The sequence below is a fragment of the Aquila chrysaetos genome, chromosome 3 (genome assembly GCF_900496995.4).
Source record: "Aquila chrysaetos chrysaetos chromosome 3, bAquChr1.4, whole genome shotgun sequence".
Lineage (NCBI taxonomy): Eukaryota > Metazoa > Chordata > Aves > Accipitriformes > Accipitridae > Aquila > Aquila chrysaetos.
This window is the reverse complement of record NC_044006.1, coordinates 45,552,493-45,578,928: the sequence shown is the minus strand read 5'-3', so window position 1 is coordinate 45,578,928 and position 26,436 is coordinate 45,552,493. Positions and strand designations below refer to the sequence as shown.

General features: G+C 40.7%; 1 protein-coding gene and 1 long non-coding RNA gene across 6 annotated transcripts in view; one reads left to right on the top strand and one right to left on the bottom strand.

The window, feature by feature from the left end:
- Positions 1 to 761: 761 nt before the first annotated feature.
- On the bottom strand, positions 762 to 14,657 carry LOC121233165. Its single transcript, XR_005932020.1, has 2 exons — positions 14,538 to 14,657; positions 762 to 1,016 (listed from the first exon to the last, which is right to left on the bottom strand). It is a non-coding gene; the product is annotated as an uncharacterized LOC121233165 (long non-coding RNA).
- The window catches only part of LOC115338876 (collagen alpha-1(I) chain-like), a 143,443-nt gene continuing 131,384 nt past the window's right edge, over positions 14,378 to 26,436 (top strand). For all 5 annotated transcript variants that reach the window (XM_030007872.1, XM_030007873.1, XM_030007874.2 and 2 more), the window contains exon 1: positions 14,378 to 15,591. In XM_030007872.1, coding sequence (XP_029863732.1) covers positions 14,614 to 15,591 — 978 coding nt within the window. In that variant the 5' untranslated portion in view covers positions 14,378 to 14,613. The remainder of the gene's footprint in view (positions 15,592 to 26,436) is intronic.

Sequence of the window (26,436 nt, the reverse complement as noted above, 5' to 3'; positions counted from 1 at the left end):
CTTTTTCTTTTGGCTTCCCAGTCCATTTCCAAGTCAAACTCCAGTCAGGAGGAAATGTTTAGTACATTTACTGACCCCTCTAGCCAATAGAGGAAGAGTTTACCATGTTCTTCCTCAAAAGCCCCATGGCAGCACAGTACAGACATGCCAGGTGGCTAACACTTCTTACCAACAGTGCACCTGGCAAGGGCAGGCCAGGAAAGCACGAGTAGATCTGGATCTGGGGACACCTGTTCTTTGCATGCAGTCCTGCTTCCATGTCCCCGCTGCATCCATCACATATGAAAAAATACCAGTTCTAGTACCAACACCCTCCGAAGCGCAGATTGTTTTTTAATTTTGTGAACATTCCTGTGAATAAAGTTTGATTGCTGGATGGTTTTCGGTAAATAAACACAGAAGAACCATGAACGCTGCCAGACTGAGTTAAAGCAATACTGCTGGGGAGTGTTTGCTCTAGTAGCGGTGACTTTTACTGCTCAGTACTTCAAGAAAAGCAATTAAGACACAAACTCTTAGGCCTGGTAAGAGTTGTACTTCTGAACCATCAGGGGAGTTAATTGGTTATGCATTAGTTGCAGTCCCAACTATATAGACTGTTTAATGCCCAAGAGACAGGTCTCATTTCCCTCATCCAAAACATTCTTTCTGCTCTCACGCCAACAGGTCCCATCATGGGATGGGAGCGTACCACCAACAGCTCCCATCTCCATCCTGCAGCAGTGTTTCTGGTTGCATTAGGATGACTATATGCACCCCACTAAAACTATGTAACATTTATTCAGAGTAACAAAATGGCAAATACCCAGATACTCGTCCCCCTTTTCCACCTTGGTTCCTGTTGTGATATTCAGCAGAGTGCCTATCAAAACCACCTTGACATTCAGAAATTTTCAGTTGTGTCAGTATCTTGGTAGATGTCCTTACGGTATTTCTGTTAAATTGCTATTGGTTTCCTCAAGCTAATAATTCTTCTTTTAATCTGAAAAGTTCCAACTTCTGTCACTGGAAGAATACTGAAAAGAAAAAAGGAACAAAAAAAATCCTTAAATCTGAGTTGCAACCCCTAATGAGAAAAGAAAAAAAAAAATCTGTCATCTCATTCAGAAGAAAGAAAAAATGCTAGGTTTTTTTAAGTGAAATAAATGCTTTCCCTAAACATGATCGCAGTTGACAAAATGCTGGATGTTTAGGTGGCAATTATAGCTCTTTCAGAGACTGTCAAATCTTGTCACAACACATGTTATAAATGAGGACAGATTTAGACATCCTTTCTGACAGTTATGTGTAGGATGTGGATGGTTGGCAGTTAAATTTCAAATGCAGGGAAATTTTCCTTCCAATAGATCTTTGCTTGTTTATTAAGAGGGAGTTACCGTGCGTTGAATCTTGTATCTACCATGTGCAGCTTTTCATCCTTACAGCTTTTGACATTTCACTTTAAGTTTCTTTGTGACAGCCATCTGAACATTGTTTTAGGTAAAAAGTAACCTATAGTGCTCTGGAGATGTACAAAATTTTTAAAGCTCTTGGTGTTTTCATATTGAGATTAGAGTAGGAAATGTGTCATATTATACATGGATGGATAGATAGCAAGAAAGCAAATAACAGAGACTGCAACAATGCTGATTGAGGGGAGCAGCTTTGTGATGCACACAGAAAATTGGATAATGCACTAGTCCACATTCATCATGTGAGACGTGCAAATTGTTGATGAAGTATTAGTAATAGTAATGTGCATCACAAAACTCAATTCATGTGATGATAAACTACTCGGGTGTCATTAAAGGACAAACCTGACATGGATTTCAAACTGTTTCTGATGTTAAGAGGTCAAATGGCATGGAAAGAAGAGAGAGCAGAGGAATCATACTACCATGGGCAAGAGTCCTGGCTGGGTCAGACAGAACTTTTTTTGGAAGCTCAGGGTGATCATGCTGAAGCAGCCTCAATATCGCATTTGATGAGTGCAGCGTAAGCCTTTTTGACTGCAACAGCCTCAGTCTGTTACCCAGCACAGATAGTGACAAGCTTTGCATTCACCCTTTCTGCAAAGGTCAATAAAGAGGTGGGAAAGTGAGAGGCAGCATCTCCCAGTTAGGTGATGTCCAGGACACATTGCATTATGAAAGCTAGTGGAGAGAGGGGAGCTATAGCTCCTTTAGCCTCTGCTCCAAATTCTAATAATCCCTGCAAGGTCCTGGGAGCATTTCCTCCTGGAAGAAACTGGAAAGAGGAAAAAAAATCTGTTTACCCATTTTGTAGTCCTCTCACACTTGAATATGGCACTTTACCAACTAACTTTTTATGAATGGTGGTGTATAAAACCCCAGTGAATTAGGTAAGTGTAATGCTAACATTTCACAGAGATAGTGAAGAAGAGATGTCATCTATGATCTCAGGACCTTGTGACTCTTCTATTTAGCTATAGTAGCAGTTTAGCATAACAGACTTATTCACGTGCATACTGTTAAGCAGATAGTTGAGTAGTTTGCTGGACTGGGACCAAAGTGCTCATTGCGTTGGAGGACTGAACCCATAAACTGGAACACTGTGGGCAGCTATACCTTTTGCAGAGCTGAAAGTTTTTGTACTTTCTATTTTCGTTAAGAGTGACAGTGTTATGTAACTAGCATATAGATGAACTTGTGTTCATTCCTAAAGATCATAAAATATTCAGAAATATTTGTGAAATTCTATCTTGAGTAATACAGCTTCAGCCCTTGAATTCTGAATGGGTAGCTCTCCTGTTCCTGTCTGGTTACAGACCATTCACTTAGCCCTAATGACATGCATCCAAATGCATGCTTGCCATTTCACAAATGTGAAAATAAATGTACTGTTTCTATGCTCCAAGACATCAGCATTTATTGCCTCATTTGGGAAAACAACAGACTTACTTGGTTCATTTATACTCTGTTCAAATACCGTTTTGAGAACAGGGACCGGCATCTTGCATCACGGAGCTCTTCGTGAATAGGGCTGTATATTCCCAGGCATCTTCCCTTCTATTCACTTGTATGAAAAAAATCTTAAGGGGTAAAAGATTACAGGATGTCTCAGGTATATGTAATGCATTTGCCCATAAACTACTAAAATGTAACATACTGACAATTTTTAAATTATTTGTTCAATTCCTTACTGAGTTGAGTTTTTATGTCTCTTCTTGACTTTAGCAGTTGATTTACTATGTGTAAATGAATTCTACCTGACCGTGTCTCTCCTTCTCAATCATTTAACCAGTCAAATCTTGTTGGTAATAAAATATTACAAAATGTTTGTCTATTTGAGAAGTATTTTTGAGTATTTTTAACTTTAAGGAAATGCCATATTTGCGTGTATGCATTCAGAATAAAAAAAGAATTAGCTACTTCAGAAGTAATCTTCACATTATTGGTTTGTTATGGGAGTACACCATCTAATTTTACAGTTTTAGTCAATAATTCTGATTGCAGTGGAGCCTAACAAAATTAGAAGCACCAACAACTTCAGCCCTTTTTAGCATCAGAAAACTAATCTTTAAGATTATAATTGAAGTTTTCTCAGTCTTATTCTCCTATTTGTATTCACATATTTCTAATTATAGGAAAAAAAGGAAAGATATCCCCTGTAAGAATAAAATAAGCAACATATTCTCAGATAATATTTGTAAAGGAGCCATTGACCAAACTTAAGAAAAATTGAAATGTGATAGCAAAACATCCATGTTTAGATGAAAGCACTTTAAGGCTCCTCTTAATAAATGGCTTTCCTTCAGGGCAAATAGATCTTTCGATGGCCAGGTTTATAGGTATTTCTAAACTATACCTGATCAAAATCCTGACCTCCAGATTCTTACATTAGAGACCCACATGTCCCAGATAATGGCACTGCCTTTGATACTGGGGAGGGGAAAGTCTATCGTGCCATTCTGTCACTGTTTCTGCTCTTAGTGTCATGGTGGTGACAGAGCCATCTGGATCAAAATGGTACCCTTCACTGAGAAGAAGAAATTTAACCCACATGGGTACAAGTTCCTTGAGGTTAGTGCTAACATAAGTGAAGACACAGATAATCTGGAAGCCCTGTTATATTTTCAGGATGCTGGGGGCACTACCAAGCCTTACTGGCCCCGCCTGCCCTCCCCTGGGGCTCACCCCAGCCTGACCAGAACCCCATTTCAGCCTCCCCTGGGGCTGTCAGTCCTTTCCCCAGCGAGGTGGTAGGATGCAGTGCTGCCACAGCCCTGCCCTGCCACCGACCCGGGGTGTCCCTGCGGTCCCAGCCCCAGGAGACCCTGGCCCATGGATCTGGAAGGTGCCCTCCATTAGGTAAAGAAATCTGAAAAGTGAAGAACCAGCAGCATGAGGAATCACAGCTGCTCTCTGGCAAGCTCTACATGAATTGCATTGTGAAACCAGAGCAAAAATGATCTGATCTGAAGTCGCTGTATTTCATTGAAGTCAGACAGATAAACATGTAACTGTAGATGTGGGTGCTTAATTCTATGTACCTGTATTTGAAAGGATTTGGTGTAAACTACAACACTAGCACTTCATATTGAAGAAACGACTGTGTAACTCTTCACCCTCTACCTGCCTGCAGCTGGGATTTGGAGGTTGCTTTGTATTTCAGCTTCTCAGCCTACCATTAAAAACTACCTGCAATTGCTGGTAATCTGCTTCTGCATCACTGGTCAAAGCACTGGCCCAAAAATCTACAGGATGGTTTTAAGATACTCATGCCCAGTATGCGATCAAATCCTGATGAGTTGCTTGTTAGTTTTCTTCAGGATCTGGGTGAAAATGTAACAGCCATTCCTTATCTGAGCACTGTATTGGGACAGGCTGACAACTTAAACTTAACATGATGCTAGGTGAGCTCAGTGAGAAGGTAAAGAGCAATAGAAAAAACATTGGAAAAATATATTTGGGAAGTTTGGTTTCAGACAGAACAACAGGAAAAAAGCAAATTCATTGCACCTAATGATTGCCAAAGATAACTGTGTTTGAAGCGTTCTGTTCAGCCATTGTCTGAGGCGTTACAAGCGGACCTGGCATATTCTGCATATTTTTACAGTGACTATTACTGATCACTTTTTCATTAATAATCAGAGGCAGCCACTAGACAATAATATGAAGAAGCACTGAGATGCTAAACTGGATACCAGTCCTCAGTTTCTGCTTTCAGAATCCCAGTGCATGGACCAAAATAATCCTCATTCAGACAATTTTATTGGCACTGGGAGTCTGATGGGGTTCTAAAGGAAATTATTTTTCCATGGACTGATAATAAGGATTTCCCATTCTTTATCATCCAACAAAGACCAATGCTTCATCATTCTGTTTCAGCAGTCCTGACAATATTTAGCTTTGTACTAGAGCCTGCCAGACATAAGTACAGGCACAGACACAGAAGTATAAAAGCATGACAATTTTTATAGGATACAATACTGAAAAAACCTTTTAATTCAAGATTACCAAATGTTCAGTCATCACTGACCAGTACAGCAATCCACAACACCACCTTTGAACACAAAATGGGTTTGTCATCCTCATGAAGTAGTTTCTTCATAGATTCTTTTATTATGCTAAGAACTGTCTGTACTCTAAAATTTTAATGGTATCATACTATCAGAACATAAAAATAAAACAACTACAAAACAAATGTGCCAACACCTTTGTAAGGATTTGGCAATTGGCCAAAATATGGCTTGCTAGGGAATGGATGATTGTCCTTCCTTGTATCCTAGTCAAGAAACTGTAGAAATCCAGACTTGTTTGAGAAGGTGAGGAGGGAAAAACTGAGGACTGGAGTACATTGATTTTCTCTTATATATATGCTACAGAAAAATAAGTAAGATAATAATTGTTATATTTAGCTATATATTTGACAGTTCATGTGATATATATGCTGAACACTCACATAGAAAAATGTATGTATTGGGGTTTTTACATATAGCAGTAAATAAATAGAAACTTTCCAATATATAAATCCTTGCTTAATATGAAACTTTACAGGTGAGTTTAAGATTTTCTGGAGTTTTATTTAGACTGATGACTTAAGTTGCATGGTTGTATTCCTCAAGAATAAAATACGTAACACTTGTTTCATTTGAATAGGCTTACACAAATAAATATGTGTGTTAAATGAATTCTGTAACAAATCATGCTACTGATATATTATTAGTTTTACTTTTTAAAAGACCTAAGTATTCTCTAGTAGCTATATTGTATGCAGAAAAGATCTAGGGCAGACATCATAGCTCCTCTGTCTTACATACAAAGACAGAAATACAGAAAGAACAGGCTTTGTCTATTTTTCTTCTTATGTAATTCTAGTACTATGACTCGGTGGAATAGCAGGAGTTTCAAAGGTTATGTGCATGTGAATTTTGTTATACTCATGAACTCCTTTTTTCCAGGAAAAAAACTGCAGGAAGTTGAGATAAAATTTCTCACTGTGTGTGTGGGGGAGAGAGAGACTTTCACTCCATCTCTCAGCTATAACTGGGAATATATCTCTATGTGCATGTTTGAATATTATAAATACATTTATATATACTTACGTATAAATGTGATATATACACATATACGATATACCTACATGATAGCGATCACATATATATGTGTGCATATGAGATATATTATAAATCTTATATATGTAAGATTTTATGCTGTACTGCATAATTATTTAATAATCATTAGCACAGAAAATATATAAGCCTCCAAAACACAGAATATTTTACTCCTACAGAATAGGCAGTATTCAGTGAGCAAGTACATTTTTCTCTTCAGGGTACAACACATTGCGTGAAACTTTTCAGAAACTGGGCATTCATGCAGTACAACAAGTATGTGTGACCTCTACAAAGTTATTCAGTTACATGCAAAAGAAATGGTAGGCTGACAGAAGTTAAACGTGGGCCTCTTGTCAGCAACATTTCCTGAATTTCTTTAGCTGAGAGATAATAATTGTGGCAAACAGTCAAAAAGAAAAGAATGAAACACAGTAGAGGACACAAAAAATTAGAGTAGAATATTAAAAATAGGCTAATTACTAATGGGATTTTTTGTATGTAAATGACACCCCTTGTTAATTCCAATTTCTGACTTTCCCCTGAAATAATTTTCGCCACTCTCAGACTTGTCAGGAGCCTATCAATGTCTCTAAATTGAATGCATTAGTATTGTCAACGTCCACTTCATCCTGTAGTGTTAAAATTGCAAAACACTGCAATTTTAGAAAGAGTATCCATTTGATAATCTTGAACAGAATACATTGCCTTGATGGCATATGCATTTGTAAATGAATATTAACTTTACAAATCCAGAATTTATGTAAGAGTAGACATGTCTCTCCTTGGTGGTCTGTAAACGAGATGGTTTTTTTTCTGTCAACTTAACTGACAAAAATTTCCCTGTAAGACTTCATGTAATAAAAACAAACCTTGTAAAGAGTGAATAAAAGACAGCGGACACCTTGGGTGGGATCCATCACACCTAATTTTTGTCACCTACATTTGAATGAAGAGCTGTGCTCTGGAGGTATTTCTCTCTGCTGCCTGAACAGGGAGCGGAGGGTAATGCAGTCACCTAAGTTAGGGCAAATGAGTTTCACTTCTTGTGTGAAAGCAGGATGCTGATACAGATTGCTGTTTGTAGGATGCATCTGTTGGAGGATGCTGATACTGTGTGATGGAGAAATAAATGTTTTTTGACATTCATTGGAGAAGGAAATGCTTGACGCTGCAGGCACTGAGGCTCTGTGACTCCCGTTGGCTTGGACAAATACTGATGGTGCTTTGTATCTCACGTGATTACACATTTAGCATGTCACCTTCCTCCTGCGTGCTGAGCGTCTGCTGTGAGGCACTGATCAACCTCAAACCTCATTAAAGTCATTGGATAGAGCCCTGAGCTATCTCGTGAGATGAAGTTGCACTATTTATACTCTGAGAACATATGCATACTGTACTATTAGTGCTAATATTTTTGTCAGAACACTTTTTTAAAGCAAAATGTGAGAACATTTGTGGGCAGTAATCGCAAAACAGGGTTGACAGCTCCTTCCTTCTCTTACTCAGTCACAAACGTTTTTCCTTTCAACAGATTATGAAATGTAAATGGAACTGGTCATTTTCAGAAACTAGTGTTATTTGGTTGATAATAGGTGAATACCAAAAGGGAGCTGACAAGGTTATTGCCAAGTAGAAACTGCTAATAGCAGGGTGCCTGCAGCCCTACCTTAAATTGAAAGAGGAGCTATGCAGCCTGAGAGTAATACCTGTGAGTGGGGAGCACATACTGCATTTGCAGAAGTTCATAAAAGACAAGGGGGGCTAAGCCCCTCTCTTCTGCCACCACCTGCCTAGGAGTAATATGTCAATTTTTATTTCACCAATAGCCTTCCATAGTCACAGAAGTCAATCAATAATAAGAAATACATATTTTAATGTTAGTATCAAATGTTATTACAAAACTATCCTATGCCTGTGTAATTATCTGTTTAACAGTGGAGTGGCCATGACAACGGAATCTATCTTTAAGTCAACCAAGACAACAGAAACATCTACAGCACAGCTCATCTACCCCAGTTGGAAAAGCAAGACCAAGTCGATAACCTGTCCTCACAGCTGACAGCTGTGCAGGAAAAGCTCTCTTTCCATGGACATCATGGTTCATGCTGCCCTTGTACTAAGCTATGGGATCTTGGGCAAGAAAAACTACCGGATATTGACATTTCAGAACAAGAAATAAGAAATTACAGGAAGGAATAATAATGTCACCAAATTGTTTCCCCCCCCCCGAAAATGACTTGCTCACTCACATGGTGCTGTTCATTGCATTTGATCATCAATGAATCATCATCAGGCCCAAGCTGCCTGCACCAAGCTTATCGACAGAGGCTCCCAGCAGTAACTTCTGCCTGTTCTCCATCACAACTCTGTCATCACTACAGAGCGTGGGATAATAAAAAAAAAAGATAAAGCAGAAAGCTGAAACAAATCCTACCTGATGAATCATTATAGTGAGAAAGATTTGTGTAATTTCAGGCTCACTCTTTCATTCAGAATCACACATTATCTGCTAATGCAGTTAATTGTAAAAAGCACATTACAAAACCAGATGCAATTGTCCACCTGAAGAAGCACAATCTGGTCAGGTTTAAAGACAGGGTGTTCCTCAGAGAGCTCCTCTTCTCAACTTAAACATAACTTGTTTTTAAAACAGTAGTTCAGCTAGGAACTAAAGAAATTCACCTATAACATTCTTTACCTTCTAACAATGATTATGACCAACAAATAAGACACACCAAGTGCAAAGGCCAGGCATTTTATTTTTGTAATTATTAAGCACTTTTACAAAGACTAATGCATCTGGAATTTTGTAAGCTAGATATATTTATCATCTGTGGGCAGTTCTTGATATAGTTATGATCTATCCTTGTTTGGATAAAATCCATTTTCTATTCAGGGTAAGTGAAGGAATACTTTAATGCCTGCTAACTTAGTAATGGCAAAGAATAGAAACTACCTTCCAAATTGTCGATCAGCACGACAAGGCTGAAAAAGGTGCTCAGTCCTGTAAGCCAAGATTTGTACAATGCGGTATGAATACAAATGCACTCCTTTGGTGGAACTGTACATTGTATGCCGGGAAGAAACAAGGACATCAGAAAATCAAGGAGACAGTAAGAAAACACTGGGAATATATAAACAGGGCACAGAGTGACAGAACTTGCTGCTCGGCCTGAACAAGACTCTGGATAAGACAATTGGTGGTCATCATCAGATAACTTCAGGAGAGACATCTGGTTCAGAATGAGCAAAGAACAAGGTCAGACATCAGAGCAGGGTTAGTACCCCTGAGGAATCACTTGCACCATTATAAAGGGACATACCAATGTCTTCAACACAAAGTTTAGAAAATTTGGCACCTCAGGAGCAGAAAAAATGGGAAAAAAAGGATCCGGACAAAAAGCAGGCAAGACCAAAACAGTCAGAGGTGTTTAGGATCAGGGTGGAAGAGGATTCAGGACCAAGAGGGAAGGGCAGTATAGGAAAGCAAGGACAGGGCTCAGCTTCAGCTCCAGTTAGTCCAAAGCTAATGGGAAATCTTTCAACAGACATCCAAGCCTTGTACTTAGATCCCCTCTTTATACAAATGATTGCAAGTTCTGCACAGTTCACCACAGCATTAGGAGGCACTTAAAAACCTTTGCTTTGTGTGAGTGAAAGAACCACTTTGGGGGCACAGTGCTGCTGCAGGACACTTGTGTGCAGGCTTGGCATTACAAGCAAGCAGCCCAGTACAGTCACTCATTTCACGACTTACTGTGTTCAAGGCAAAAAGATTTGTTTATATTCTCTGCAAATAGGTCGGGATCAAAAAACACTTGACTCTGTCATGTTTCTGAGAAATAGCCCACAGATTTCCAAATATTGGCTAACCACTGGCACTAAAAAAAAGGGGCAATAACATGTTTAATTTTAACCACCTGAATATTCCTATCGAATGTAGGTATGCGTACACATTCCTGAATGCCCAGGCACTGAAAGAGCTAATCACACATTAAATTATCTCTAGTGTGCGGGAAATATATTTTCATTAGACATTTTAAGTATATATAAAACTATTATTTTTTTAATGTTAGTACAAAATTCCCTATTATCTTTAAAATGTTGGCATCTGTGTTGATTTATTTAGATTGCCTACTTCTGTAGCAGTTAAGTGGTTACTTACAAATTGCGTAAAACTGTCTGATCAGCTAAACCGCTGATCTTTTTTCAGGAGAAAAGCAAACACTTTCTGTAAACAAAATCAACAATTATACCCAACCTGAAACATGTAAAATTTTCATGTTTATGAGCCACCGAGCAAGATACTAAAAGGCTAGCAGTCTTACCCAAAAGAAGACCTTTTAACTAATTCTCAGTCAAAATAACAGACATCACAAATAAGTTCCCCCCCCCCGCAATTTCTGTGTTTTTCTTAGAGAAGACAAATCTTAACATTTTAAAGAAGGACTTAATGCAAACATTCTTAGTAAAATACAAATAATTGCAACAGCAGATACTCTTGTAAGCATTAATACATATATGAAGCATACATAGAGAATTGCACAACACTGGTTAGAAGGGCCACATTTTTTAGGTACATGGTGCATGGATGATTAAAAAAAAAAAAGTGATCTGAAGCATTAGAAGGACCTAGCCCTATAAGGTGACAGACGAGAGGCAACTGGTATTGATTTCTACAGAGGAGTACAGCATGACTTGAACTTGTCCGAACTTTGAAGATGAAAAGCAGAGCCATGAGTTCCATTGAAAACTGGACAGGAACTTAAGGAACAGACACCAGCTAACGTTTGGGGTGTTTATTCATCTTACACAGCAAGTAGGTGGCTGCCTCCTTGAACTTCAAGCCGAATTTAAGAATCATCTCTGTAAAGTATGTCTTGTGAGTCTGCTCTGGATGTGATTAGAAGCATAGGTGTGTTGCAAGATTACACCCGAGAAGAATAATTGAAGCCTCTTGACTGCCAGAGATAATGAAAAGGATCTGCTGTCTGGCAGCCAAGGAACAAAATACACCCAAAAGGACTGATCGTTTCAGCAAAGAGATGGCATATAACATCAACTAATGGGGCAGACTTAGCTTTTGTTCATTCCTCAACAGCTTTCATGGACAAGCATTACTTCCATCTTACTCAGATCCACAAGTTAACAAGCACGTGTATGCTGGAAGTACAGTTTAGTCTTGTTAAACATTAAGGATTTTTTTCTGTTCATCTTGATGTTTTCACTTTTTGTGAAATGATGGTTTATGAACTGGATTGGAAAGGGACATAGCTGAGTATCATTTTAATGGTCACACAGTACAGAACATCCTACATGTTTCCTTTCAGTATCATAGCGAGGGAATTGCTCACTGCTTGATGAGCTATTATACCTCAGTGCCTTTTTAATACCTAAGGTAGTTTCTAGTGAAGGCAGGGAACTTCCAAAAGCTATTTTTCCACAGTATTAAGGATATGAAGATATGTGTCAATGTGAGAAATGGTTTACTGAATGCTACTGAGTTTTGTATGTATTAGTTTTTTCAACATTTTCAATATTTTCAGTGTTCCTATTTGACGGGGGGGGGGGGGGGGGGGGGGGGAGTTTATGTTTTTTCTCCTAGTGCCTTCACTAGGCACTACCTTAAGTGAGGAACCATGGGGAAGGCAATTTCCCTGTTCCATCGTGGTTTCCAAAACCTTTTGTGGGCCTCCCAAAAATGACCTTACTGATCTTCTGTGTGATAAATATGCAAGCTTTTTCCATTCAAAAATCCAGTTATTGTAAATTAGAGTGTATGTGAAGGGCATCTGTCATGGTTTAACCCCAGTCAGCAACTAAGCACCATGCAGCCGCTCACTCACTTCCCCCCCCACTTAGTGGGATGGGGGAGAGAATCAGGAAAAAAAGTAAAACTCGTGGGTTGATATAAGAACAGTTCAATAGAACAGAAAGGAAGAAACTAATAATGATAATGATAACACTAATAAAATGACAACAGTAATAATAAAAAGATTGGAATATACATGTGATGCACAATGCAATTGCTCACTGACCAACGCCCAGTTAGTCCCCGAGCGGCGATCCCCCCACCCCCACTCCCTCCCCCCCAGTTTACGGGCTGGACATGACATCACATGGTATGGAATACCCCTTTGGCCACTTTGGGTCAGCTGCCCTGGCTGTGTCCCCTCCCAACTCCTTGTGCCCCTTCAGCCTTCTTGCTGGCTGGGCATGAGAAGCTGAAAAATCCTTGACTTAGTCTAAACACTACTTACCAACAACTGAAAACATCCATGTGTTATCAACATTCTTCCCATACCTAACTCCAAAACATAGCACCGTACCAGCTACTAGGAAGACAATTAACTCTATCCCAGCGGAAACCAGGACAGCATCACAGGCCTAATGGTCAGCAGACACCAGTTCACAATGTGGCAGAGACGAAGCTGCAAGGATGATGCAAGTCTCTTTTTAGGGATAAAAATGTTTTAAGGATTTCAGCATCTCATCTCAGGTTTTATAAATTAAACTTATAAATTACAATGCAGGCATACCACATTCTTTTCTAACCCCCATGACCTTCAGTAAATGTTTGTAATAACTGAGAAAGACAGTGATAAAACAGGGAACGCTACATTTGAAAGAAGAGCTGCACATATTCACTCCAGCAAATCAGTCAAGTCTATAAATCATTTCTTGGTCAGTAGGATTAGGAGTAGACAATGCAGTAATGGAATAGCAATACTAGATCTAGCAAAAGCAAGATAAAGGCTGCCTGAATATTACCACCATGCACCACTTCATTATATTTATTAGCACTGAGTGGAAATAACTAGGGCAAGCACAGCAGTAACCAAAACATGGGAGGTGTCTCAGAGATGCCTGTTATTTTCCAGTAAAAATTCAGGAGTTCCCAACATAGCATTAGAACAGTGACTAGTCTTTTAGAATGTAATTACAATGCCAATGCTTCCTTTGAGTAAACAGAGGGCAAGAGTACATAATGAAACAAAAGTATGTATCAGTCTGAAGTGTATCGATCTGTCAGAGAAGCAGTGCTGTGTGGTTTCATTAGCCAGTTTGGACTTAGGTCTGTCACATGGCACTCTGTGACTTAACATCTAGCAATACCGCTGACACTGATTCCCAAACTAAAACACAAACCAAACCAAACTAATGAGATTCCTTTCCAAGTTGAAACATATGCAGACACAGTTTTATTTCTAATTTTGAGAAGTGAGTTTTATTTTGATGGTCACAAAAAACAATGCTTACCACAGCTGGGTTTCATCTGTTGTATCCCTTGAGCAATCAATGACATTCAGGCCAAAATTCCAAACCTCCTTCTTTAGCCACCCCCTTTACCTTTTAGTCTCACCTAGTTCTTCACCGGTCTTGGAAGCAACAATTTTAAACATTTATTTCAGAAAAGCTAACATCTGAAAACAATACAGTGGAAAGAATAAGTACAGTCAGTCTTAAAAAAAAAAAAAATTAAAAATGAGGAAAACACAGCATGAAACTTCTACAGTAGTAAGTGGAATATATATCTATAAATACAAATGCAAATTCCAAAGCCTTTAGGTGGAAGATAGCCAATGATTTTTTTTTGATTGCTTAGATTTCTAAGAACTAAACTGCTTCGAGGCTAACCTTTACCTGGAAGCGGAGAAATAAAAGGAGACACTCCCTTCTCTTCCAAGTAATGAGGAAATCTACCCATAAATTTAGATGAGAAATAAATGTGGTTAAGACAGATTCCATAGGCTAAAGTGCTTCATATGCCGTATAAAATAATATTAGGAAAAGGGAATTCTGGAGACTGTTAATCATGACCAAAGAGACCCAACATGGGTTCAGAAAGATGGGCATCCTCTAGTTGAAGGTACTACGAAATACCAAGACTGATAAAAAGACCACGAGGGGAAAGCAGCACTAGAGAAACGTGTGATCGCCTCAGGACGTGACAGCCCAAGGGAACAGAAACACCTACCGCGCGAGGACCCCACAACAGCTTGAACACTTTCTCCCTGTGGCGAACGCCAGAGCGGCGGCGGGCGCCGTCCCAGATGCGTGTCCTCACTCCACCCCGCCGGCCTCTCCTCGGGGGCCCGCACGGCGGGGCCCAGCACACCTCTCCCTTCGCTGGCAGGGGAGCCGGGCGGGAGGCAGGTGCATCCCCTCCCCGAGGCCTGAGAGAGGTTACCAGTGGGAAGGGTGGCAAGGGGCGCGACATGACCCAGCGGCTCCCCCGCAACCGGCCGCCAGCCAGTCCCCGCGGGGAGGCGGTGAAAGCCCCGCGGGGCCTAGGCCAGGCCAGGCCCGGCCCGGCCCGGCGCGGCGGGGACGGCAAGCGGGCCCCGTCTTCCCAGGCGCGCAGCGGAGCCCTTCCGGCCGGCCGCCCGCAGCCGCCGGGCAGGGCCGCGCTCCCGCGGCAACCGGCACGCGCAGAGCCCCGAGCTGCAGGGGGGAGGCAGGGCTCAGGCGGCGGCCCGGGCACCGCCGCCCCCCTCGGCGGGCCGCGCCCTCCGGCCGCCGCTGCGCCCGCAGCGCCCCCTGACCGCGCCCGCCCCGGGCAGCGGGGCCGGGGCAGCCACAGCTCTTGGGGTTCCGTGCCCGAAGCGCCTCCCGGGGAACCTCCCTGCCCCATCTGCCCGGGCCAGACGCCCCCTCTGCGCTGTCCCCACCGCGGCCCGGCCCGGCCCGCTCGGCCCCCAGCGGCCGCGGCGGGGAGCGCGGCGCAGCCCGGCGGCCTCCCCCCACCGAGCCGAGCGGCTATTTTTAGTAAATCTCCTCGCGTCGCCACAGGCTGCGATCGCAGCGCGCAGCCCCTCGCCAGCTGCCGCCGCCCCGCCCCGCCCGCCGCGCACGGCACAGGCTCGCCCCGCCGCCGGCGCTATGGCCACCTAATCCCCGCGGCAGTCGCCGCCGCAACTTTTTCTCGCCGCTCCGCTCCTTCCCCCGCCGCCCCGGTGGAGGATGGCAGTTGGGGGAAGGACTGGAAGTTGCAGCCCGCGAGCGAAGAGATAAGGCGGAGGCGCGGGAAGGTGAGTGGCACCGGCCGGCCGCCGCTCCGCTCCGCTCCGCCCGGCCGCTGCTCCGCTCCGCCCGGCCGCGGCCGGCAGCGAGCGCGGGGCCGTGGGGGCCGGCCGGCCGGTCCCGCCGCCCGGCCGTTGCCCTTGCCCTGCCGGGGTGGATGTTTTGGGACCTTTGGGAAGGTTTCGTGAACTTGGGCCGTGTCAGGGCGGGCAAGGTGGCGGTCGGTGGGTGGGGGGCGGCCGCCCCCCGGCAAGTTTTGTTTCGCGGGAGCGCGAGTGGAAGAGGAGTTTTCCGTGCGCCTGCCCTGCCTGGCGTATGTGCGCCCCGCTGGGTCCGGGAGGGGGGTCCCTTTGCGACCCCCTCCTCCTGTGGGGCCGTGGCCGTGTCGCGGGGTGCCGGGGGCACCGCCGGCAGCTCGGGGGCTGTCAAGGGGCGGTTGCTGGAGTCTCAGCGGGCGAGAGGACGGCGCCAGCTCCCCACGGTGGGCTGGGGAGCGGGGAGCTGGGGGAGGGTGTCGGGGGGAGCTGCCCCGTTGGGGGGGCCGCACAGGTGGGGGCGGGCGGCGGGGGGCTCCCCTCAGGGACCGCCGCCGGCCGGTGTCGGCGGAGCTGCCTGGGGCAGGCGGTGGCCGGAGGGCAGGTACGGTTGCATCTCGTCCCGGGTGCGTGGCAGGAGTTGTGTGTCGTTGCGTTTTCGGTGGCAAAGCAGCGTGTGTGTGTGTGTGTGTGTGAGCGCATCCCGGCAAGGCAACTTGCAGGGTATAGCAACGCTGGGCATCGGACGGGTAGTTTCTACTAAGGGTACGGTTGTTTTGACTCGGCTAAAATGTCTGAATTTTGATCTGAAATGGAATGTAATAGCAATCAGTAATCATTCGTGCTTATCACTGTTATAGAAAAAAAGAAGGCAGGTATTGCTTGTCGTGCACAAAACACGTATTCGTCTTCGAAAGATTTACACTGAGCCCACGGCAGTTTGTATTTTTAAGTGCTCCGAAGAGGTCTAAAACCACTGTTAAACTATGTGAGAATGTAAGAGGGGAGAAATGTTTAAAACAAGCTGAACATTGAGAAGGAAGTAGCGAAGTGAATCGTGGAGACCTTTTGACATATGAAAATGGCATATGAATGTTCTTTTCTGATGCAAAAGCTGTTGAGAATCTCTGTCACAAACGGCATGGAACAAGCACCGACACAGAAACTGAGGAATTTTATTTGTCTTTCAACATTGTCAGCTTTAGTTCCTTGACATTTTGTTTTCTGTGACAGAAGAATAGTTTTGTCACAGTTATTCAAGATTTAATTTGCAAGCTCACAAAGGCCTGTAAGCTCTGCTGAGAACTCATGAACAAAAAAGGAAGGTATTTCACATTAAGCTTTTCTAAATGCTCTTTCCCTCTCCTATCTCCTCTCTCCCATTCCCCCCCCAGCCCCGGCTCCCCAACAGTTTCCCTAGACCTATTGAAAATATTTAAAATTATCTTTTTATTGAATGTTTCTAAATTTTCTCTCATGTCCAATGCATGCCTGTATCAGTGGCCCCAACCCACATATGTTTTGTACCCAGAACGCCTACTTTGTTTGGAGAGAAATGCAGGCTTGTTCTCTGTCATAATACCGGAGCAGTCTTGGAAGGGAATTCCATCTTTTCATACACTTAAGTTGCATTGTTATTTATATATAATAGATAGGTTTCAACTGCACATAACTTTCTACCATCAATGATGCAAATAATACGCTATTTTAACACCTCTTTTTTGTTACGATGCCAGAGATGTGATCCAAAACATTGGGTAAAAACCACGTCATGGCCCCAGAGAAAAGCTGCAGTCAGTTATATTTACCTGCCACTGGTGCCAGCTTCTTCATATAAATATTGAAATAGCTCTCTTTTGTATGAAAATGTCATTGTCAGTTCAGAATTCTGAAAAAGGGAAAAACATGCCATTATACTTCCTGGTGACCAAGTTGATGCAAGGGCAGCACCGTAGTTAAGCCTACCCAAAACACTGTTCTTGGTGTCAGATTCCTTTGTATTTTGGTATCAAAGTCTATGTGAACGTGCAATACACCCAAATATTTTCAACCTGACATTAAAATGCCCATTTTGAAAACGCTAGTGTTTTGTTTTTTCATTAACCTGCTTTTCCACAAATAAAGAGCAGTCTACAGGATGAAATGGGAATAGTAGTTTGTAAGCTGTTGTGTATCTTCTGTTTACCACCATCTTCCTGTGCCCAGAGCAGTTTAAAAACAAAAGTAAAATAGTGTCTTTACTACTGAAAGTCTCAGTACATGCTTCATTTGGTGCAGTTGTTCCTATTAGAATTTTTCTGGGAAAATAGATAATGTTGTGATTGAGTGGCATATATATTTTCTAATTTCTTAATAGAAGATAACATTAAAAAGAGATTCAGTTATAAAAACTCTGTACTTTCTAAAAAGCATTTAAAGTGGAAAATAATTTTCAGTTGTTCATCTCGCTACCTGTGATAGTCCCATAGAATTTGTTGTCAAAAATGTAATTTGTATACTGAAAATTGATCAAATTAATGTTTACTCATCATGAAAATGATATGAATACTGGTATGAATTACCATGAATACTGAGGGTGACTAATGTAGTTGGAATAGTTAGTTTCTTAGTATTCAACTAGTACTTAGTAGGAGAACTGTAGTTGCGAAAATAATCGAATCCTGTTGTGTATGAAAAACTATAGCCAATGAAAAATGACAGAGAAGTTGGGATGTAGCCTAGTCATCTCCAAAATGGTAAATTAAGCACATATTTACCAGACTGCATGTACTATTGTCGTTTTGTATTCACCAGTATTCAGACTAGCTAATTTAAAGCTACTTAGGGTATGTGTATACAAACTGCAGTAGAAAATACTTCTGGTTTGCAGTGTAGTCATAGCTGAATCATGTAGCTGAGAGAGCTTAGTATATCTCAGGAGTGAGGGTTTTTTCCCTTTTACAGAAGAGGTTTAGACCAGATTTGCTGAGGATTATATGCTATGTCCTATATGCATACTGTTTACATGAAATTAACTTTCCACGGAAATTCTAGTTAAAAGAATGAGTATTTATCAGTTTTCCAGTCTCTTCAGGAGTGTATAAGAAAGTGTTCTTTCTGTTGCTGCATTTAAGTAGGAAAGTACATAATGTATTTGATGAGTTAAATTAAAGATAACTCTCATGTAAAGACAGAACATTGGACTATTCCATGATAAAAGATATTTGTTATGCGTCAAGGTTTCAGTAATGATTTCCAGAGAAGTAAGTATTTTTTTCAAGAGAAAGAAAGTTGCATTGCTGAATCACTTAAGGTTAGGTTGTTTACTGAAACTGATATGTGAGTTAGGCATTTGAGAGCTAACATTACTTGATGAAATCACCTTTCATTTACTCCTGTTAGTTTTGAGGTTTTGAATTAGGATGATCATATATGACCAAAGAATTTATCACTTATTTGATGTAACTTACTTGGATTGAATGTGTTATGTTGTGTACGTCAGCACATGCTGGGTAGGACTGCACTAGTGTTGACTGCATTATTACAACTTTTATAATATTATGAAGTTTATTTGTACATGCTAATCCATAGCTTCATCTTCAAGCAGCTTAGAAATTATAGCGAAACAGTGCTTAACTACTGTTCAAAAATAATATTTCAATACTTTCAGGCCATGTTAAAATCCTTCCAGCTACAAGGTATGATCTAACTTTCCTGTGAGGACATACCCAAACTTCTCCATGCTTCTCCATTTTTTATACAATACATAGTTATGTAATATTTTGCCAAAGAAGTTTGTCAATGCAAAAAGTTAACATGAGTTCAAAAGCGATTTAGACAAATTCCTTCAGGAAAAATGTATCAAAGGCTAGAAAGCAGAAAGATAATGGTTCTGGATCACAATGTCCCCAACCTGCAAATATTCTGGAGACTTCAGAGTGTTCCAAGGAAGCACCATTACAAGGTTGCATTGCGCTTCCTCACTTTTTGTTACTCATTTGCTGTTGTGCGTCTGGGGACAAGATATTGGGCTAAACTGATCTTTGGTTTGATTAGGTTTTACTGTTCATACATTCTTACACAGTCAAGATTGGCAAGGTGAAATTATGCCATTTAGAAATTCCTTTATGGGGAAAAGTGATTGAAAACTTTTGTTACACAGTCTTCGAGATCAGATGTTTACTTGTCTGTAGCATTAATTCAATGTATTATGTAGATTATGAGCTGGGAAGGTAGTAGGAAGCAAATATTTGTTCTTATTGTCCAGTAATTTCTTGTTAATGGTGGTTTTCAATATAAATATTAACATTTATCACTCACAAATCATGATACGTTGTCAACGTTCCTTTATAATGTCTAATAACTATCAGGATAGTTTGGTTTTAAAGCTATTGCGTAAATGTAAACTATTTTTGTTTAAGGAAATTAAATGGCCTTCAGCGAAGGTAGCTCAGAAGTGCCTGTAAGATGATGACTACTTACAATACGTCTTTTATTTGTCCATAGTTCTTCAGCCTTGGAGTAGAAGATGCTGGATTCTGTATCTCTTAATTTGATTTCTGCTCTGAGACTCTCAGTCTTTGTTTTGGTTTATTTCAGTTCAAGATACAGTGTTCTTTCTCTAGAATGGATGACTGTCGCTTGTGGGGCTTTGTTTGGACTTGAGTCCTGTATCTGGCTCAGGCTGAGCACATGCGAGTCTCTACTGTTGTGTTCACCAAGTCCAGCTTCTGTTGCCATGCTGTTTTAACCTGGAAGAGAGAAGAAGGCCTTGTCTAATGAGTGTCTTGAGAAGGTGGTGCTCAGTACACTAGAGAAATTGGCAGCCCTGAAGGGTAAGTCAGTCTTGTGTGCATGCAAGATATGAGAAGACTTGAGCCTGAACTTATTCATAAAGAAGGTGGTGTGCTGCACGGTGCCTTTGGTGCCTCAACCTTCTGCAATACCAAGGGTCTTCCATTTGCAGCTCTGCGCTCTGCCTTTCCCTTGCAGCTCTGTAACCTTTCACCAAAGGTGCTGGGGCAGTGTCTCCCTTGCTGTCCTCGTGCTGTTGGTCTCGTACTGTTGTTCTCATGGCTTTGCACCTGTACACCCTGATGCCACTGTTATGTTAGGTCTCCTGTGGGAAGTGATTGCCACTGATGTAAGAGTCACTCTTTCACCATCCTTTTCTTGCACCATTTTTTGCAGCTTTTAGTTTGCATTAGGAGAAAGACAAGTATCTGATAAGTGTTACCCAATAATATACACAAAGCTCAACAGACAGTTAGCTTGCAACATCAGCCTCTGATCGAAGACTACTCCAATCAGTGCTAATAGCATCATAAGTGGGGACAGGCAATAGGGTGTTTGAACAGATCATGAGGAAATCTATATAGTTTCTCTGGGAAAAGTAGTATGGTGGACCACCTGATGCGCTGGAGAGGATGCCTGAGAGAGGATGTTTATTGGGGAGACCCTGTCAGTTCTCTTCTTGGCTAGCCACTGGAGGGAGTTTTGACTTTCCCCTTTCCATTTTCTCCTTTTGCTCTTCCAGTTCCCTTTCCCTTTTTCTGTGTTTTTCTCTTTTTATCTCTGCCTCCCCCCACTTTTTTCCCCAAAATAAACTATTATTGGAGTTGATGCATGTCATCAGCTATAAACTCTACAAGTAAATCAAGAAGGGATGTAAAGATACTTACAGACCTGTAATGAGAAGTCTAGGTAAGTGTGCTAATAGATTGGTACATGGTCAATTTATACCTGTTTAAATACAAATTATCTTATAACTTTCTTGGTTTTACTTTTTGGTCAAACAGAAATCATACATCCTCTAAGCTTTCATTTAGTCAGCCTGAGTTTACCCTTCTGGTTTATTTTCGTGTAAGAATATCTCTATTCCTCCAGATATCTTTGTGCCCTTCTCTGTATCCTTTTCAATCTGAATTTATATTTCTTCAGCAAATGTGACCAGAATGGTAGTCTGTGCCTATAGAATTCTCATTAGTGCCTTGTCCAAGGGTGGTAATACTCTATCTCTTTTTTAAAAAGCTGGACTGATGTGTCCTAGGATGTTTTCAGGTCAAACTGGAAGTTTCATTTCCTGTTACGTTTTGTAGTGCTCATGATTACACTAAATCACAGAAGCATTCAAGTTGGAAGGGACCTTAGGAGGTCTGTAGTCCAACCTCTTGGTCAGAGTAGAGTCAACATTGAATTCAGACCATGTTGCTTAGGGATTTGTCCAATTCTGTCTGGAAAATCTCCAAGGAAAGAGATTCCACAACCTCTCTGGACAATCAGACCCAATACTTAATTATCCTCATAGCAATTTTTCTTCTTTATGTTGAGACATAACCTCCCTGTTTCCATTCATGACTGTTGTCTCTTGTTCTTGTGGCATACATGTCTGTGAAGAGCCTGGCTCCATCTTGTTGGTAACCTTCTCATAGGCACTGGCAGGCTGATGTTTGGTTCCCGCTGAAGCTATCTTGTCTCCAGGCTGAACAAGCTCAGCTCTCTCAGCTTCTCCTCACAGGGCAAGTGCTCCAGCCCCTGACTGTCCTGGTGGACTCAGGAGGAGGCATCTTTCAGTTATTGGAAGCACCAAAAGTGGATGCAGTATTCCAGAGGAGGTCTAGTGCTTGAGTAAAGGGGAACCCTAAAACTTCGTATTGGTAAATCTACCAAATAGTAAATAGCACAAGGTTCTGAAAATCCATGAATAAGGCATTGAGCAGAACTGTACTGTCTTGACACCGTAAAATTAATACAAGCTATTACGTGCTTTTAAGAATTTGTTATTGCAGCTTACATAGAAACACAGTTTATTCGATAGTTCTTATCAGAAAAGTTCTTGAGTCATGTTATTTTGGAGTAGGGAAGTAATGTGACATTGTAATTTTATTTTAAGACACTTTACATGCATTCAAATATCTCCTTTATAGAAGCATATGAAGAAAATGACGTGACACAGATACTCTGTATGTCTAGGCTTTTAATTATACAAAACTCTTAATTATTCAAGTTTTTGACAGTTATCATTAAGTCACCAGGGTGCCTAACTATTGAACTGAAGCCTTGCTTTTGACAAGAGGTGGGTGAACTGCAGGTGTGAATTTAAGATTTCCAAGAAAAAAAAAAAACGAAACACTAAATTCCAAGTGGAAAATAAGCAGCATGCACATAGTAACTGTGTTTAGTGTGTAAAATGTATAAATTATTGGTATTTTACCTGATTCATGGATAGATAGCTATTCAGTTGTTCATATATAGCTTAAAATTAGAGGAATATGCTGACAATATACAATAGATACAGTTATCACTAATCTTTTATGCTTCCTCTTTTGGTAGACAATATAACATTGTCTACATTGAATAATAAGCCATACTATTAATAGTAAGTGAAATTTTGATATTTTTGTATTGGAGTTGAAGCTGTTTTGTTTGGGATATAAATAGTTACTCTATATATTCTCTGAAAACATATTATGAATTCAAAGATCAGTGAGTTGAAATGGAAAATAATATTCAATAGCTAAAACAGATCATAAAGAGTCTTCTAATGTGGGTTAGATCTGCCCTGTTGACCTCCATCTTCCACACCAGGGATCTAGCTGGAGGTTGCCATTGGATCCTTTTTGGCCTCTGTGTACTCAGTTTTCCTTCCATAAAAATCAGAGTAAGTAGGGAGCAGCAGGGAACTGAAGTTCAATCTTATCAACAGCAACGGAGTGAACACATGGTCAAGATGAAGTCCTGTGGCAATCAGGGCCACAGAACGGACAAGAGTGAATAGTTTGGAGGGGAATCCAAACCAAGATATGAGTCAGAGAAAGGTATTTTCATTTGTAAATGAGATATCTAGGTTTAATTTATGGATACTGTCTGTAGTAGCAGCCTGGCAATCTATTCCTCTCGCATGGGTACATTCCTTGCTTGAAGGTGGACAATTTGCACTGAACGCAGAGCACTGTTGAACGTAATGTAACAAAGAAAAGCTGAGTAAAACTTTTCAGAGGTGCTAGTTCTCCCTATTTCAAACATATTAGTCTCTTACGAAGATCTGTGAATGAAGTAAGTGTCAAAGAGAATGTTCAGCTGCTCTCAATAAATCTAGGTTTTCTACAAAAAGTCTCTTGGAAGAATATGAAGTATCTATATTTGTTTGCCGTCACATACACCTTGTCTCCCACTCCATCTGGCTATACTGTGTGTTTTTTTTTTTTTTTTTTTTTCTCCCTGAAAAAAAGAAGTTAGAGTCCTGATCTGAAAATTTTATTGAATATTGTTATCTTTTAGTCATTTGAAACAAAAGCGTACAAAGCTTTGGAAAATGAAGTTACTAAATGCTTTTTTTGGTCAAGAAGCTTTCATCAGATACTAGTGAAAAAGATACAGGATTAATGTAATTAATGGGTGTGTAACCCTAGGTTTTTACTGCATTTCAGTGAGATACATATGACTAGAGCAATACCAGTCTATTAATGTGATGAAACTTCTTTAGGACTTCTAAAAGCTGATCAGCCATTCTTTTTGCTTGTGCTAATGCATGTCATTGATACTGATTCAGATTATGAAGAAATTGCAGATTTCAAAAGAAGGTGATAGGAATGGGTATCTCTAAACAATTTGCTGAGGAGGATACTGATTTTAACAGTGTTAGGACCTCAACTGAAAATAATGAGATTAGGATGTCACCTTTGCACATGAAATTTTCACCTCTTGATGGGCTATTTGTATTGGGAGAAACAGGTAAGATTACAAGGAGAGCTTGTGAAAGCCCTGTTCAAGGTTCAGATCTACTGAAGACATGCACTGTGGAAGACTGTAGTATAGTCATCTCTTTCCCAGCCAGGAGCAGAAATGGCAGGGAGCATGGAAGTTGTTGAGATTGGAGCTGGCAGCAGTTAAGTGCTCATTTAGTCATTAGAGCTACCCAGAGAGACTGATAGAATTTAGACAGACCATCAAAGCAGTGGAGGAGCTAAAAAAGTGTATAAAAAATAATTCTTGATGATTCTTCTTTGCCATCTTTTGTCAATTACCTTTAAATAATTTTAACAGATTTTGGCATGCACTCTAGGTACGTTTTCCCTACGCCAAAATATCTGCATGCTTCTGTCCCCTCCATCACTAGTTTTTCTTAGTGATGCCTAAATATAAGTTTGTAGCTTCCTCAGCGTATTCTGATTACATGAAAACAGAGTGTGGTGGTATGCGTAGGAGATTTTTTTGGGTGTCTGGCAAATGAAATCATTTTTCTCTAGGCCACAAAGTAGCAACAGAGCTGCTTCCACAATTTCACTGCAATTTTTATGGAGAGTCTGTATACATAGCATGTGAGAAATGTGAAAGTGCTGATTGACTTTGTAGTGACAAATCGAGTGTCATTTTTGACTCTGCTTCCCATTTACTTATCCTCAGAATGGTCATCAGTACTTTTGGAGAGAGCTGCTGGGATGTTTGTTGCCTGTGAAGTCTGTATGCATAATTTCTCCTTGTATTGCTATCTTTGTAAGAAGAGACTGGGCTGGGGGAGAGGACAGGAGACACAACTGAGAGCCTGTCTTTTTAAGGTGACATTTGGACCATAACTTAGGTTTTATGTGTGGAAGTGTCAGAAAGATCAAAATACACTTCTGTATAGATAGTGAAGCAACATAATAAATCCATTATTGTGTTAAGAAAAAAAGATATGTATTCTTTGCAGTGATTTCAGTCTAAGTACTTCAGCAGAGAGCCTGAAAAGGCATATTTTTCATGTTTTAAGGCCACAGAAATATAATCAAAACAAATGAAAAGTAAGCTAGATTAAAAAAAATACTTCAAATTATGCTTGGCTGCTCTGATGGAGGGTGACTTTCTTGCATGAAATTGATTAACTGTGATATGTAAGCTGAAGTATTTCTCTTAAATCATCATATGATTGCTTCTTTTTCAGGTCCCTATTGCTATGGTATGTATACAGGGATTCTATATTACTCTCCTTTGTGAAAAAGAACAGTATATAGCTTCCTGCTCCAGATATGTTAAAATCAAGATAATAAAAAGACCAAAATCTGTTGTGGTATATAATTATATTCTAGAGTGAATGGGAGCTGCATAGATTGCCAAGGCCACAACTGGGGTCTAATCTGTGTATCTTTTGTTCATATTTGGTTTGTTTGGGGTTTTTTTGTTTTTTTGTTTTTTTTTTTTAAAGTCATACATCACGAAGGGATGTGGAATATGTGCTAAGCACACACAAATCAAAGCAAAGGCTATGACTCTTCATCCTTAAAGCGGTTACTGAACATGAGTGCACTGATATGTCAGATTTTCATATGCAGGCTATTATTCTCTTATCTATAGACTTTTTCCACTAATGTTGCTGCTTCAGTTAGGCAAAGGAATAATTAACTATGCTGATATTAACAGAGCTGATATTAGTGACACATATCAAGGTAAATAAAATGAGAATCTGACTTGCATCAGGTTGAAAATGTGTTAGCTAGCAATTCAGTCTAATTATACTGAATTAAATCTAATTGCATATCGTCATCCAGTCCCCAGAATTTTAATAGTAATTGGATTCTCACACTTCGGGTGATTTTTAAAAATCTGAAGCATAATGTAAATTCTGTGGAACTTTTTCTGTAAAATTTAAGCTTCTGGAAAAACTAAGCACTGTGTAAAGACAATTACCCATTTTGGTCAGGAAGCTTTTGTCAGAAACTACTAATAAAGACATAGGATTAATGTGAATAATCAGCGTGTAACTCTAGGTTTTTCACCTGTTTTATTATATATTACAATACTTTATTATGTAATACAGAATTAAAGAAGTTTCATATTTTGTTATGAAAGGGGGTACTAATA